Source organism: Larus michahellis, chromosome 3, assembly GCF_964199755.1.
Source record: "Larus michahellis chromosome 3, bLarMic1.1, whole genome shotgun sequence".
NCBI lineage: Eukaryota > Metazoa > Chordata > Aves > Charadriiformes > Laridae > Larus > Larus michahellis.
Genome location: NC_133898.1, coordinates 123,697,579 through 123,714,901, shown reverse-complemented (window position 1 = coordinate 123,714,901; position 17,323 = coordinate 123,697,579). Strand labels below are relative to the sequence as shown.

General features: G+C 37.9%; 1 protein-coding gene across 1 annotated transcript; it reads left to right on the top strand.

Annotated features, from left to right (window-relative positions):
- Positions 1 to 504: 504 nt before the first annotated feature.
- LOC141740141 (WD repeat and coiled-coil-containing protein-like) lies at positions 505 to 15,558 on the top strand. The gene is made up of 3 exons (XM_074578372.1): positions 505 to 2,424; positions 11,449 to 11,569; positions 15,392 to 15,558. The coding sequence occupies exons 1-3, from the start codon at positions 505 to 507 to the stop codon at positions 15,556 to 15,558; spliced, it is 2,208 nt and encodes a 735-aa protein (XP_074434473.1).
- The last annotated feature ends 1,765 nt before the right edge of the window (positions 15,559 to 17,323 follow it).

Sequence of the window (17,323 nt, the reverse complement as noted above, 5' to 3'; positions counted from 1 at the left end):
ACAGTTCTCAGGTATGTTTAAATCTTCTTTTATCCTTCAAAGGCTGGCTGAAAGAAGTGTCAGGTCATTATTCCAGGCTGTAGCTTAATACTTAGGCTTAACAGTGTATGATCTCTCTCCAGCCTTCATTAAAGACCTTCATTCACTGAAGGTCAAGGTATTAGCGTGTTATTTTTAAATATACACCCAGCAGTGAAGAGTTAAAAATAGACTTCTACGAAAACGAACAGTAATTGGTTAAACCTTGTTAGCCATCACATGAAGATGATAACTCCTCCCAGGAAAAGACATAGCAAAAGCAGCTTTGACATGGATTTATACTTAGAAGAGCAGCTGCAGGTTTACTGGGAAGGAGTTCACGATATAGGCTCTTGGATTATTAGCAGAAAAAACAGCTTGATTCTGGAAAGGAGATACAAGATAAAATTTTCCTCATGATCTGCAAGTGAATTCCATGGATTCCCTACTTTGGAACAACCACCAGTAGCCAGAAAGCTTAAAAAGATGGAGCTGGGAAAGGCAAAGCTGCTGAGAACTGGCCTCAATGCTTTATATCAGGCCATCCACCCCGTGCATGGAATTGCCTGGACAGATGGGAAGCAAGTGATACTGACTGCTTTACACTATCATAACGGAGAACTAAAGTTTGGAGACTCAAGTGTTGTTGGTCAATTTGAACATGTTCATGGGCTTTACTGGGGCCCGTGTTGCTCTACAGACACCCCAGCTTTGCTCGCTGTTCAGCATAAAAAGCATGTTAGCGTTTGGCAGCTGGGCTACAGCACTGCAGAGAAGAACAAACCCTTGATTTCTCAGACTTGTGAAGTTGGTGAGCCGTTTCCGCTGCTTTCTCAGGGCTGTGTCTGGCATCCAAAGAAGGAGGTCTTGGCTGTGCTTACAAAAAGAGATGCTTCAGTCTTGCATGCTGTTCGTACTGACAATACTAGAGTTAAGGCAGATATCAAAAGCAGCGGGCTTATCCACTGTGCTTGCTGGACTAAGGATGGTAATCGTTTAGTAGTTGCTATAGGCAGTGCCCTGCATTCCTACATATGGGATGATGCTCAGAAAACTCTAAATACCTGCTCCTTTTGCCCAGTCTTTGATGTGGGAGGTTATATCTGTGCTATAGAAGCCACGCTGGATTTCCAAATTGCTGTAGCTACTGAGCTTCCTTTAGATAATATCTGTGGTTTGAATGCGGGCATTGCATTTGATATGCCATCTGGTACAGAAACTGGTTCTTTAATCTCACAGTCTGCCCTGGTGCTTGGTGATGAGGAATACTCCATGGACCTGCGAAGAAAGTCCATAGATTCAGACAGATCAGGTGTTGATTCAGTTGCTTCTTCTTCGTCAGGTCCTGTGGATTTAACCCATATTCTTACAAACCACCGTCGGTCTGATCCCAGTCCTCTTATTACTCTGAAACGCAAAGACTCTGCAGCATCAAATGGTCAAGATTCTTCTCACTTGATCTTGGTGACTTTTGAGAGGAAGGTAACCACCACCAGGAAAGTCACCATCCCAGGTATTCTGGTTCCTGATATAATGGCTTTTGACCTTAGAGCTCAGATTGTGGCAGTAGCTTCTAATACTTCTAACATTGTTTTGGTGTATTCAGTAACCTCTTCTTGCATGCCTCATATTCAACAAATCCAGCTGGAAAAATACGAAAGACCAAAGGGCCTATGCTTTTTGACAGATAAACTCCTATTGATTCTGATTGGGAAGCAAAAGTTCCCTGAGCCTAGTCTCATTCCATCTTCGAGCTCAGACAGGTATGTAATGCGTCTGATGATCAAAGAACTGATGCTGGAAGAAGATTCTTCAGCATTGCCTGAGACTAAGCAGAATATCTTTTATAACTTCGAATCCTCTGTGAATATTCCTGGGAAAAGAAAGTTCTTTGAAAATCTTGCCACAGAAGACCAACCTCAAAGCAGGGAGCTGTTAATACCAAGAAGCACAGTAATTCAATCTCCTAGTGGCAGGAGAAGACTCATCGAAGAAGTAAAGAGCCCTAGTTATGAGCAGAGCTCTTCATCAAGTGTGAGTGACCTGGATGAAAAAAGGCTCCCAGGTGACCCCTTGGTGGCCTTGGAAACATTGGATGCTGAACCTACCAATCGTTCAGTGTCTCTTCTTGGTTTTGGAACATCTACCAGGCTTTCCAGCAGACCAGCTTCCCCTAAAGTGCAGTTCAATGTGATCCAAGAAACATCAAGTTCTCCTAGAAACAACAATTTGCCAAGTGAAAGAGGAATAAGTCACATATCTAGAAATTTAGAGAGACTTTGTGGCAGCTTCAATGAGTTACAACTGAGTCTTTCTGAAATAACGGACTTTGCTAAAAATGGGAGGAGGATATCTTTAGCCTATCCATGTTCGCAGGAACCACCCGTCGTTCATATCACTTACCAGGTAACTTTTTTGTCAGCTTAAAAATATTGTGACTTTTAAACAATCCTGTATTTACCTTTAAATCAAGAGGATGCAGTTAATTCTTATCAACCCATGAGAAATGTAACTTGAGTTTGGCATCAAGCTTAACTTAAAATGATTTTATAATTTGATGTTGAAACAATAACTCAGGATGATGTAACTTAGAGGACACTTCACATGGGAGATTTGTGTCTGTTTGCTCTTCTTTGATTAAGCACAATTGTCTTAGATATTAGCTGATTTTTTGTGCATCTATCAAAGAGAGAGAACGGAGCCAAACAGTTGCTAATGTAGAAAAGTTTTATATGTTAGTTTAGTGCAGAGATGAGCCTGTAAGTAGGGTGGCACAGTAGCCCACCAGAAACTGGCACAGGTTGCCCAGAGAAGCTGTGGATGCCCCATCCCTGGAGGTGTTCAAGGCCAGGCTGGATGGGGCTTTGAGCAGCCTGGTCTAGTGGGAGGTGTCCCTGCCCAGGGCAGGGGGGTTGGAACTAGATGATCTTCAAGGTCCCTTCCAACCCAAACCATTCTACAATTCTATGACAATAAATTCAAACCCGAGCTCAAATCCAAAGTTTTAAGATAGCTAGACATTCATGAAGGCTGATACAAAGTATTGAATCTAAATTTATGGAAAATTCAGGTGGGCATGACATGAAGTTGGCTTAATTCTACTTTAATTTCTCACCACTAATCTTCACAGAGCTGGACATAGCTAATTTGTAAAAAATGTTACCCCTTCAAATTTTCTGTAAAAAAAAGTCTGTCAATATGTAATTATCATTTCACTAAATAGATGAATGTCAAATCATCACGTTCCTATCCCACCCTTGTTTTGGCAAAATTCCTACTGGCTTCAATAAGAATTTCAACTAAGGAATGTAAATTAGGTAATTATTTCTGGGTATTATTCTTAGTATTATTTGCAGTAATACTAACATAAAACTGATAATATTTTTGGTCATGCTGATGCTAGTGGTATTGCTGCTAAAACTGGGGTCCCGTTCAGGATGTAGATGACAATTATAAATGCATTCTTTTCTACTGCAACATAAGCAGCATTATGTCGAAGTAATACATTGCACTGTGATGATGCTGAAGTATGTACTTGTCAAACAAATTTGACTTCATTTTACGTTAAAGGAATCCATGCAGGCATCTAAGTACCCCTCCTTAAAAATTCATTAAAAGAATGGTGACTCAATTCAATCATATTCATTACGTATAGCAATTGTTTACTTGGCATTTAAGCAGATTCTAGTATGTTAGGTACTCTGGATAAAAGCAAAGCTTTTGATCTGAAGTAGTCGATAATTTAACTTGAATACATTTTACAAATTCTGGTGAAAAAAGCAACATGTCTATTTAAATAATTTAGGATTTTATTTGCCAAGAAGGAAGCCCTTCTGTTACCCCAGCATGTTCAAATTAATTCTGATTTCTTAGCATAAATCAACTTATTTATTTAGCAAGCAGCCCTATCTCTTGGATTCAATTGGATTAACCTTTCCAAAGAGAAGTTTTGTTTGTGACACGTAGCATTAATCTAAGATCTGAAGTCACTGTGCACGTTTGCTTGCACAAGCAATAGGAATTAATTAACCTCTTTTTTTCTTCGTAAGCAAAGAAAAAAATATTAGTGCTTCTAAAATACTGCTAGACTAACTACATTTAGAAAGTAAGACTCTTATTCACCTGAACAGGTTAGTTTCACATTGAGCCAGCAGAAAGCATAGCTAGTACTGCATTATAATGACTCAGAAAAAGTGCCACTTAATGCCTTTCCGACAAACACAGTTTTTCTGTGTAAGTCTCGCAGCTAATGCCTTGCATAGTTCAGCCCCTTTCTGAAATCTAACAGGATCACAGCATGATGCCAAAAAATAATGAAAAATAGACTGATGGCAAAAAGGTCTCCAGACAGACAGGGAAATATTTGCTTCATAGGCAGCTAATAATTTTCTCAGAAAATAGTTGTTTTGATTAGTTTGGATTCAGACATCTGAACCTTGTTCCTCCTTCAGGAGTTGATTAGCGCTCTGTGAGCTCAGAGACCAGCTGGGCTGTGGGTTCCAGCCAGGCTCTGTGTTCACAGTGCAAAAAGTCAGGAAATAGCTTTATTGCTTTATGATATAAATATCAGCCTGTGGAAAACATTCTAAGCTTTAGGAACACTGCAGTCCAGTCAATAATATGGCCATTATCTTTCAGCTTTTTGTGCCAAGAGCCTGTCTTCTTAAGTGTTTGTATAATCCCCAGCACAGCAGAGGCTCAATCTTGATTGAGAAATCTATTGTACTATGAAAGATAACGATTAGTACTGCATAACCATATTTATGCATTAAAAACATAAAAGGAAAGTTTAAAACATAATAGATAAAAATGTAGCAATAATTAACGGGCAATTATGAACGCTGTTGTGCAGCAGCATTATTGACATATTTATGTATGTTTCCAGTTCTGCTTAGAAAACCATAATATAAAACAGAATGTGTATTACTTAATAATTCATAATGACTGCCCACTAAATAGTCTTCAAAATCTTTGTTTATTCTGGTAGTGCTAGCATACCTATAACTCCTCTGAAGTCACGTCCATGCAGTACTACCAGAATTTATATTCTTTGTAGCCCATAGCCATAAAAGAAAAACATGATCACTCACACTTTGGAAATGTCACTGCACTATCACTTGTGTAATAGCATTCAGCCACCAGAGGTGACTTGATCATTCAACCCTGAAAAGCAAATATTATTGCTCTTTCATCACATACAGACTTGTGATTCAGGATAGCGTGGGAGGGCAGACAGACAGACGCAATAAGAGGATATTATTTAAAAAGAAAAAAAAAAAAGAAGAGACGAGGATCTGTCACAGATTTGTTTCTGTTTCATTTTGCAAAAAGATACTTTTTTCATCCTATTCCCCAAGAAAAGGAACAGCTGCAGAATATTTAAAATAGCCTCATTCAAAAGCTAATTACAGTAGAAATAAAGCCAATCTGGATTTGAAATTAATGGCATTTAGGCAAACCTCTCCAGGAGGAATAAGATTCATCTTAATCTGAAGAATATCTTAAAACTCCTACATTTTGCTCACAAGCAGTATTATGTCAAAAGTGTATATCACTGAGAGCATAGACTGCATAATTAAACAGGAAATAAATATCTTTTCAGTAATTAGTCACCGTGATTTCCTTTTCTTAGCACTCACCAATAATTGTATACAAGTCAATTTGTACTTTTATAGCATCTTCATACAATTCACCGTGGGAAACTTTATTGCCAAGGTCAGCTATAAAATAAACAATTTTTTACACAGAGCTAGGAGATGAATAGAAAGGGTCCAAAAACATATGGCAATAAAGTTTTTCTGATAGAATTACATGAAGTAGAAATACAGAAGGGGGGTATAAGGGTGGCACAGTAAAATGAGCAAAGACCAGGCTGCAATGATCAGCTGTAATAAGACCATGAACCCTTCTGAAATCCAAAGGGCAATTTTGACTCGGGCTGAGCAATAGAGAGAAAGTCATGAAAATGATGGAAGAGGAAGGTGACGTGGCTGCTCCCTGGAGTAAGAAACTAGTCAGCCATCCTGAAGTTTAGAAGGAAGAGATTTAGGATGACCGTAAAATAAAGACCTGCAGTAGTCAAGACAAGGTGTGATTAATGCATGGATAACATTTTGAGCAAAGGTTGAGGAATTTGTTAAGAACAAATTCTGACAACAATGTTCTGAAACTGATCAATATCAGACAAGCAGGGTTTGTAGAGGAGACACAATACCTTTTATTAGACCAGATGATTTGTTTGTTGGATACATAGACGCAAAGGAAAAGGAATATGTAATGTCAAAAATGAATCCCACTTTTTGTGCTGTGCAAAGAAAGTAAAGATCTGAGTTAAAAAAAACACCCCACACTCAAAACATAAAGATCACGGAAGCACAAGTATGAGGACAAAGGGTATATCTTAGATGACAATATACTTGAAACAATAGTTGCAGAACTATTAATAAGGAGCCGAGAGTAGAGAAATCCTAGCATCATATCGTCTGAAATGCTGATGTGCACTATAAACGCAAACTGCACTGGGATTTAAGCACCCCTGAGCACCTCAGATGTCTTCCAACATAAACATTTTACAGGCTTATGCTCCTCTAACAGGTTAATTAGGGTGGCAATTGGAATGTCCCACATACGGGCAAGCAAAGATATTAAGATCTCCACCAAAAATAAAAACCCAACAAAATAATAATAAAAAAAATGAAAATTCAGGATCCACAAAAAATCAAAAAGGAGTCACAGCAACAGCAGAAATCATGACAGGAAAGGGCAGTGCAGGCTGTCAAACCTACTTAATACTACTAGTGGCAATGCTGCACAAGAGTTAACGCCACACAGCACTTTAAATACCAAAAATCACATTTCTCATTTCTCTCCAGGGCTCTTCCTTAGCCATCTAACTCTCTTTTCATTGTCTTCTTGTCCAGATCCCCCACGTCTATTTAATTTACCAGTTTTTTTCTCATCCCATGCAATGAATGTGGGGGAAAGGCAAAAGCAAGCTGACTAATGGGTACTAAGGTATCAAAACTGAAATTACCACTGAAGCACAACACAAAGAGCTGAAATCAAGGGTTTAAGAAAATGGAAACAGAGTTCTATGCAACTACAGCGCTCCTCATCTTAGAATGCATATATGTGACTGGCCAACCTGATACCTTTCATTTATATAAGAACAGATTATTAACACAAAGGATATGAAGAATATTTAAAATACCTGCAGTTCAGTACAGTACTTGAAATCCTGCCACGGGGGAAATTATTTGTTCAACAGCAGAGAATAGGGATTAATAGAAGAAATATAAGATGGTTAAGGAATTAGCCAGAAGGAAGACAGTAAACGGTTATAGTAATATAAAAGAAAATGGAAGACATTTACTAGAGGATTTTCTCGTGATTGATTTTCAGGCTAATATTAAAGTTTCATTAATGATCTGTTGAGATATGCTAATATAATCTGCGTATAGCATCAAGTCAGTAGTGGGATAGGAAGTAGTCAATAGAGGATCAGGATACCGCACCTGTAATTTGATGACCTTAGCACCTAGAATAAAAAAAAATTTATTGAAATTAACTAATTTCAAGTGCATAGTGATATATTCCGGGATTAACAGAAGGAATTTCTGCTATAAACTGGATATTCATTAGCTGGAAACAACCAAGGATGAAAAAGCTTGCATGTGTTAAGTAACTACAAGAGGATTATGAGTCAAAAATGTGATACGTTTATGAAAAGAACAAAGGCAATCTGTGGGTACATCAGTCAGGTACATCCAGTAAGTAAGTAATGCACCACTGGGCAACACAGCCATGAGGCCTCATCTGGAAAACACTTAACATTTATAGACATTTATGGGCAAGAAAGACACATTCAAACTGCAATCAATCACTAACCCAGTGTTAGTAAAAACAATTCTGATTGCTAGCATATCCTTATTTACCTCACTGTTTCATCAGTCGTTGAATTTAAGTTCATGAAGATGATCTTAGCATCCAGGCAACTGTAGGCAGTGCGTTAGGGAATACAAGATAAATACTGAAAAAGGTCAAGAGGCAGAACTGGCTGACTGCTCAGTGGGGTTCAAAAAAGTAATAAAAGAGATGTTTATTTATCATGCAGATATATGGAGTATAACATCTAATCCAGGAACCCTTTTTACCTTAGTAAATTATTTTCTTCCCATATATATTTGCATTCCAAACCACGAGTTTTGAAAGACAGTTTGGCAACGCTGTGATGGGCTGGCTGCAGCCCAGAAGACCCTTTACAGGTTATAAAATCTGATCGAGGGGCAGGCTGGCACGCATGAAGGAAAACGATTCTGGAATTGATCGTTTCTTTCTGTTGGATTTTTGTTGAGGGAGAGTTGGACCTGACAGACTACAGGAAATTGGCTAAAGAAACTTAATCTGAAAATATCCACTCCTGTATGTGGAAATGTATTTGTTTCTTCTGTAATTAATATGTTCTTAGTCTACCGCTAAACTTTGGTTTAGGATAAAACAACTAATATTAAGGGCTTTTAATCTGACAATGGCAAGTCCTCTGGCTTCTACTGGAGATAAATAGCAACACAGCAAAACCAGAGATACACATTTTAGGAAGAGGTGGATTAAATTTAGATTTGACTAGAAATGGTCTTTGGGTTAAGGCATGAAAATGGGAAGTACTGAGGTGAGATTTTACTTGTACTTCTAACTCTGTCATAAATTACTTGCATGACGTTGAATGAATCTCCTAATCTACCTGTGTAAGAATTTGATCATCTATAAAAAGGGAGTACTAACAGTTACCCAGCGCTCTAGAAGGCATGTGTTTAAATCAGTTAATATATATGACGTGTGTGAACATATTCCTTAAAGAGAAGGCATGTTATCATCACTTAAACTCGACGTTAAACAAAAAAGGCTAGATAATTAGAATATTAAAACAGAGAAGCATTCTTGACCTGTCAGAATTTGCCAGCAGACAAAAATAAAATGTAAAGATGATTAAGTTTATCATTATAAATGGAAGTATATGAAAAAAACAGAGAGAATAGCTAATATGAATGCTCACAAGTGATGGAAGACAAACAACTTGAATCTTAAGCTTTGAGGTCTGTACTTGAAAAACTCATCAGGATAAAAAATAGATGCTATGTAGTTTTGTATATACAAAAATGTCTTCCACTTGTAATGGCTGTTACAATAATAACTTGCAAGGCTAAGTAGGAGACACTGGAACAAAGTCATCCTTAATATATATTTCCATTCAACTGATTTCAAGTCAACAGAGGCAGAGCTAAATTGTTTTCTGATTATTCTTGAGTTGACGCACATCTATGTGAAAAAATGAACCACTCGGGTCAAGGCAATGTGCCTGTCTCATTTACAGTCCACATTTTTCTGTAGCTCATTAACTGAAGAACAAGTTTGGATAAACTCTGCTATTTCAACCCAAATTCAGGAAAATGAAGTAGATGTTAGATGTACTAATCCACAATATGCAGCAATGAAAAGCTTTGCACAAATAGCATCTTTGCAATGGAAATGCAAAACAGATGCTCATTGACGACCATTCAGCCCACTGAGTTTGAAGTGTATTTAGGTTCAATAGAATATAGTACTATATAATTTGAAGAGACCTAAAAATGACAAAGAAGTTCTGCTATATGTTATAGCTGTAATAAAAAGTTACTATACATTTATGACTAAGAAAATGCTACTCATTGATGCATTCCTTAGGTATTTCCCTATTATTTATGGAGCAACAATTTCTGGCTGTTTTGAATGGGGAAAGAGATGAGAAGCCCTCTGAAAGTCCGAAAGTTTACGTTTTTAACGGAAAGATATTTTTATGGTCCTTACCATAAAATTAGTCATAATCCATAAATAAGTAACAATCAACCATAAACTATCTGCATGGCCAATATATGATAGAGTGAGGAAAAAATACTTTTGCAACAGTTGGTAGACATTCTGATCTACAGAATCCAATGTGGTTGCATGACAGCGTACATACTATGTACAGAAAAATGAAAGTGATTGATTTAGAAAGGTTGTTACACAGCAAAAAAAGCACGTGTTCACTGAGAAAGCATCTGAGTCAAAAGGCAGCGCAATTAGAAACGAAGACAAGCATTAAAAAAGACATATATTTAGTCAAAGGTTAGGTTACTATGTACTGAAATAGGAGATGCAGTTGTGAATTCATTCAACTGTAATTTTCATATTAGCAAGAAAGATTCAAGGATATGAAGTAGACACGGACAGGGTAAGACTAGAACAGGAGTTAGGATAGATGACATCTTTTCAACTCCTTCTAAAATGTTAACCTGGATCCCTTCTGAATGTACAAACCAGAAAGGTCTAGGAAATGGCATACATAGACTGTTCATTCAAATAACAAATACATTAAATCCGGGAGGATTGCAAACATAAGGGATGCCAAAGGAAAAACACACCACAACACATGGGAACTACCCAGGTGGAAAGTATGGAGAGGAAAAAACAAAATTAAATTTATGGGACAAAGTATTGCAAGTATATTTAGCAAAGTATATTTAGACGAAAATGTCCAATTCACATATATTTTATAATGGTATTGAGTCACTGGAAAACTCTTCATGCTAAAATGACTTTCAAATGATAGCAGATAGGAAAACGTAAATGTAAATTATATACCCACTCCATAACTATATTAGCTCAACTATTTTGTAGTCCTTGCACTTTGTAGTAATCAGAATGACAGAACACAAAGGTGTTGATTCGCAAGGCCAGATAAACTTCATGAAGCATGAATACGCCACCTTTATATTCAAGCCTGTTCTTTTAGTGAATGTCACTGCAAATTCCAGGGCTGTAAAACCATACATTCCCTCTCTCTCAAAGAAGTCACAGGATTCCCAACCTACCTTGTTATGACAGCTTTTCAGAGAGACCATTGCTATGTCCAGTCTCTCTGCAACTCTTTCTATGCCAGAGCTGAGGTTATTTTACTGGGGTGGAACAGGTGACCAGTGACTATCAAAACTACCCACACATACAATCAAAAGTGAGCAGAGGACTCATTTGGTCTGGTAGCATCTTGGACAACTTTATTCCAGACATGATATATTCCCTTCCACTGAATTGACTCTTCAGGCAGAAAGGCCCAATGGACGCATATATGCATGACCTAATACATTATATATACAGCGTTGATGCAGTTTTGAGCTGTGTAAATACACAAAGCAAAGTGAAGAGGCATATTGCTCTTCACATGGGACTATGAGACTGCGCCTAGGATTGCACTGCATGATGGTGTCATCTATAAATTGTAGCAAAGATAGACAAAGAAAAAGCAAAATGACTACAGAACTGAAAGGAGTAAGAGCAGAGGAATGGTTAAAAGAATTCAGGCACAATATCTAGGCTTTTAACAAGATCTTTTCTTTTACATATATGCATTTGAAGAAAAGTTTTTCAAATGGAGCAGTTACTGAAGAAACAAAAGATGTTCTCCTCTGTGATGGCAAGATCCATTTGAATTTGGTCCAGCAGCTGTTTGATCTGCCTGTTATTGAAATGAAACACGGTATGTTCTTTTTATTTCTGGTATCTGGTTTCACCTGAGATTTTTAGCATAAAAGAGGCATTTGTGGTAGAATAATTACCTCATACTGTAATAAACTGAGATAGATAACTTTTTTTTTATAAATATGTGTTTTCCTTTGTCTGAAATACATCAGAGTGTCTCTTGAAATCACTTAAATGCTAAGTAACTCCAGAACTACCTATTACCAGAGTAATATGTCAGATGCCTCTACAGAGGAAGGCTGAGAAAATAATCAGTACACTGTACTACCTGCAAATAGAAATGCTTCCTTGAGACCTTTTGGCATTTTGCTTTGCCCATCTTTACAAGCAAATCCAAGACCTGACAACAGAGAGTAGGCTGGAGAAAAATTCATTCTCAGAATATTTTTATATATATATATATATGTATGTATGTATGTATGTATCATGTAGCATTTGCGATTATTTTAATGTAAGATAAACAACGAAGCTCAATGTTCTAATTTGCCAATCTATCTCACATTTCTACCACCCACCACTAAACATGTAAGGACAGGAGCAGGTAGGGAAATCCCAGCCCCAGACTGGTCTCTGAATCACCTTGTCCCTGCCTGTTCATGTATGCTACCTTCTCAGCGACATATATACTGTTATTTTTTAGCTGTTTCTCTATAATGCTTCTGATGGCTTTTCTCATCACAGGCTAAGTATATTATAATCTTACAGTACACAGCAGTTGGCTATAATTATGATCTTGCACAATTTCCACACTGAGAGATCCATAAATTACTCTCTGTCTTACCCCTTGTCTTAACCCCTGACAGACTGAGACATATTGGCTTAATCGGTATACTCCGTCTTCTGAGAAATGAATTCAACTGTTAGGGAAATCAAAAAGAAAAGTAATAATATAAGCTATAGTTTTCTAAATAATGATAGTTATACACCAGACTGCTATATAATAGGCTTATTGATGAAAAAGAAACCAGGCCTGTGACGTTACTGGTGCTGGCATCAAGGACAGTGGGAAAGAGAGATGTAAAATATGCACCATTCTGCTATTCATATTCTGCTTATCTCCTTGTTGTCGACCGCAAAAATGAAGAAAGGGGGCTACAAATACACCACAGATCAGCGGAGCTGCCTTTATGGAAGACACATTGAGCCATTTCACTTTTCCCCTGGCTTACAGCAGTTTCTGAGTTGTTCCAGAAAGAAAGGGTATGCAGGTTTCATATTTTCATCAACACTCTCTATTGACTGTACAGTGCAGCGGAGTCATATATGAAAAAAAAATTCCACTTCCTGTAGAGGTCTGAGCGATTTCCCAGCAGGCTTTTGCCCTTGCATGGCATGGAGAATGTCATTTTTAACCTGAGCTTGCAATTCTTGATTTTGGAAACAAATGCCCATAATGAAAAAAGCAGTTTAGAGTTCAGCAGGAAAATAATAAATAATGGGCCTGTGAGAAAACCTATTTTTAGCTCTATAGAACATTTAACATTTGAATGACATGACATGACATTCAAATAACAATTAATATTTAACATTTAATTAGAAGAACACCACTCCTCAATTTCATGCATTAGACTTCAGAGATATCAAAAAGACAATAGTCTCAGAATCATCCTAACATGTCCCTCTTTGTGTTCAATGTGGTGCTTGTCTTTTCTGAAATTGAGTTTGCTTGTTGACAGCAAAAAGAACAACTGAAACAAAAATCTTTCTAAACTCACCAAAATCTTGCAAAATTATTAAGTCTGGGGCAGAAGCAGTTATGTAGCTCTTTATTCAGTTCTGACCAGTACAGGTTTATACTCCTAAATCCTTCCTTTGCCACAAGGCATGAATATTAAATGTGATGTATAAAAATATCACTCCCATCCTTTAATACTGTATAATTAAAGGGGACGTAATGAAGAGCGTGCTTGTATTGCAACGACAGCCTGGCATTTTTTACTATGAATAAACACTTAAACTGGAATATACTGGGAAAAAGAAGTTCACAACTGTAAGCCAAATTCGTACCCACACACAGCAAGGCCATTAAGATCATCAGAGTTATACGAGCAATGAACTTGGCCTCATCATGTGCACTTTAAGCCCAGGGCTGTAATACCATTACCTGTACTAAATATAGACTGTCATGTAGTGCCCTGGTATTAGCACACAGAAGTCTCTCTTTTCAGCAAGTCATCGTTGTAATAATTGTGCAGAGCAAAAGGGTACTACATCCTGCACAAGGTTTTTCCACCATTGAAATACTTTGTGGGATATGCTTTAAAGCCAAGTGTTATCAATGACACAGAGAATTTCAAACATGGATGAAAATAAAAAGTCCCAAGAGTTGAACATGAGAGTATGCTTTGTCCATTTAACCAACAAGGTAACTATCAATTTGGACAGCAGAATTTCCACTTTCAGGCCCATTGCTTATGGAATCCGAAGTCTGTCCAGATTTAGAAAGAAAGTATTAAGAGTAGAAGATTAAAGATTCATGGTTTGGAATGACAATCTTCTTATGATGTAACAGGTGACATGACAACATGCAATAGTGTAGCAGCCTGGAAAAGTGCTTTGTTAATAGTATAAGGAGGGGAGATTTGCCTTGTCCAGGAACGTGCTTCATTACAACTGACAAAAATTAAGGATGGTTCTTCTGGATTTTCTACACTTCCTTTTTTCACATACCTTTTCAAAATACAGCTTTATCTCCCAAAATGAAAAATTTCAACAACAGAACATAACATGGCTTTCTTTACCTCAGATCCCAGCTAATGCCCCTGCTCAGAAATGACAGGATCACATGCTCTAAGAAAAACATGTGATACAAGGGCTCCTACAATGCTTTTCAGTTGCCACAGATTTTTTTCTTTTTCATAAAATGTCAAACTGAAAAAAAGACAAATAAGGAATTCACTATTTTCTATAAGAACTGCAATATCCAGTCCAAAAGGAAACAGATTAATCACTAGAAAAAAATATATATGGTACACACAGCTTCATTGTCAAGCTGGTTTGCAAAGGAAAGTAAAAAACAATGGGGGGGGTAGCTTTATTTTCTGCTTCTATGCAATACAGAAAGTGAACCTGAATGATTTTGATGTCTTTGTTTTTTAATCTTGACTCTTTTTTTTTTTCAAAAAAAAAAAAAGTATTAAAATGTCATTCAGATTTTGTTCATTCTCTTCTGTATGAGAAGATTTGATAAATAATTAAAGGACAAGTAATTTTATTATATCAGCTTTTGTAAATCATCTTTTATAAATCATGGTATCTTTTTGTACATCTTCTTCAAGGTGTAACTTCCTTCCATTTCCTATATGACTTTGAAAACATCTTGGCTTGACAGTGAAGGAGAGGGAAACACCCACTTCCTTCTAGAACAAATAGAAGACAGTCATTTTCTTTGACAACTTTTTCAGGTTTTATGATCTTCTCATCATTTGGGTAGAGCAGAAAAGCAAAAAGGATATGCAGAAGTAGATGGCACTAGAACAAAAGTCAGCATGGAAATGCCGGCTGAGTTTTCAGAAAATGGAGATACTTACAGTTTAGCAGAACTAGCAAAGAGGCACCTTGTTTTTCAACTTAATTTAAATAAGGGACAAAATGCATCAAACGTTTCAAGACCTTTCATTTAGCCCCCCCCTCCACATTTAAACAAAGGTGTGTTTAACGTGGATTGTCAGACCTTAATGTCATTAGCGTAATAAGGCTTTAGTGCACGAAAAGAAAGCCTGCTCTGCTTGCGTGCTGGCTGACTTTTTAAAATGGGCTTGTACATTTTACATAACCAGAGCAGTATACTCATCTTCTTTTTTTTGCTTAATTTTTGTAGGCTCTTCTTGGATTGTGCTTACTGCAGACAAGGACGGCTTTGTTCCATTAATATTCAAAGCAACACAGGAGATAATCATAAGGGACGGAACTGACAGTTCAGAAGTCTGTGGAGGTCACTCCTACAAAAAAAGCGTTTCAATGAGACCACCAAGCAGAGTGACATAATTCCTGAACAAAGGACACTAATGACCTTCTTTTCTAATACAATACAGAGACATTCTGCAGTGTCAGAAACCGAGTGACTAGAAAACTGTCTTCATTACTTTCACTGTATTTTAACTGTAAAATCTGTGGCATGGTTACACTATAGTTAAATCCTAGGGTTGGCTGGACCCCATGATTTCTTCTGAGGGATCAGACCTAAAGTGAAGTTTACCACAGCTGTTGTTATTAATGGCTGCCAGTGGACCGGAGCAGAGAGACTAGCCTCTACTTCAATTTTGGTCAGGATGTTCTTGGAGAAACTATATTATGCTAAAAATCATGCAGTAACAATAAATCTAGCTAACGCAGGTGTACAGTCCACACAAAAAGCTGAAGAAAATACAACTAAAGAGGATTTATATTCATTAACAAAAACTGGGAATGGGAAAACTGAGAAGCTCAACATAAGCTGGCAATGTGTGCTCGCAGCCCAGAAAGCCAACTGCATCCTAGGCTGTATCCAAAGAAGCGTGGCCAGCAGGTCAAGGGGGGTGATTCTACCCCTCTGCTCCACTCTCGTGAGACCCTATCTGGAGTACTGCATCCAGTTTTGGGGTCCTCAGCACAAGAAGGACATGGACCTGTTGGAACGGGTCCAGAGGAGGGCCACAAAAGCGATCAGAGGGCTGGAGCACCTCTCCTATGAGGACAGGATGAGAGTTGCGGTTGTTCAGCCTGGAAAAGAGAAGGCTCCGGGGAGACCTTATAGCAGCCTTCCAGTACTTAAAGGGGGCCTAAAGGAGAGATGGGGAGGGAATCTTTATGAGGGAGCGTAGCTATAGGACGAGGCGTTAACGGTTTTAAATTGAAAGGGGGGAAATTTAGATTAGATACCAAGAAGAAATTCTTTACTGTGAGGGTGGTGAGACGCTGGAACAGGTTGCCCAGAGAACCTGTGGATGCCCCATCCCTGGAGGTGTTCAAGGCCAGGCTGGATGGGGCTTTGACCAACCTGGTCTAGTGGGAGGTGTCCCTGCCCATGGCAGGGGGGTTGGAACAAGATGGTCTTTTAAGGTCCCTTCCAACCCAAACCATTCTATGATTCTAAGAAAAAAAGGAAAACTGCTTCAGGCTCTCTTTGCTGTTCCAGTTGGATCCCATGGAAACATGCAACGTTTTCAGAAATGCTTAATTTTTATATGAGAATGTTCAATTACTAAAAAGGCTGCATCACTGTCTCCTGTCAGTGTCTTACACAACACGTAGATTTATACATGCACACAGAAGAGAAAGGAAAAACCTTGCAAGGTAAATTAAGGATCAAAGACATTGAACATAAACTTCATTTGGTTAAATGCAGGTGTCTACACTGCACTTATCATCTAGACTCCTGTATGATCAACCAAAAAAAGAAAAGCACTTCTACAGCAGATTATTCATGCCCTAGCATAGATTTCTAGAACTGATTGTGGTGAACCATCCCTATGGAGTAAATAAGTGCCTATTCCTTTCCACTGGCTGCAAAAGCAAGTGAGGGTGACTTTAAATACAAACACTTACATTTAGTCAGATGAACCCCATCAGAGACAAGAGGCATTACAGATACATCTGAGAAGCAGGCAGACAGATTCATGGAAGTTAAACTGTCATGATTATGGTGACAGACACAGGAAAAATGGAAGAACTGAATGAACTCCCTAACTTTTCTTTCTCTAAATGCAAAGAGATGGGTAAAGTGTAATGAGTAGCCACGTATGTGAGGCCTAGCGTTCTGTACTGCTGGACA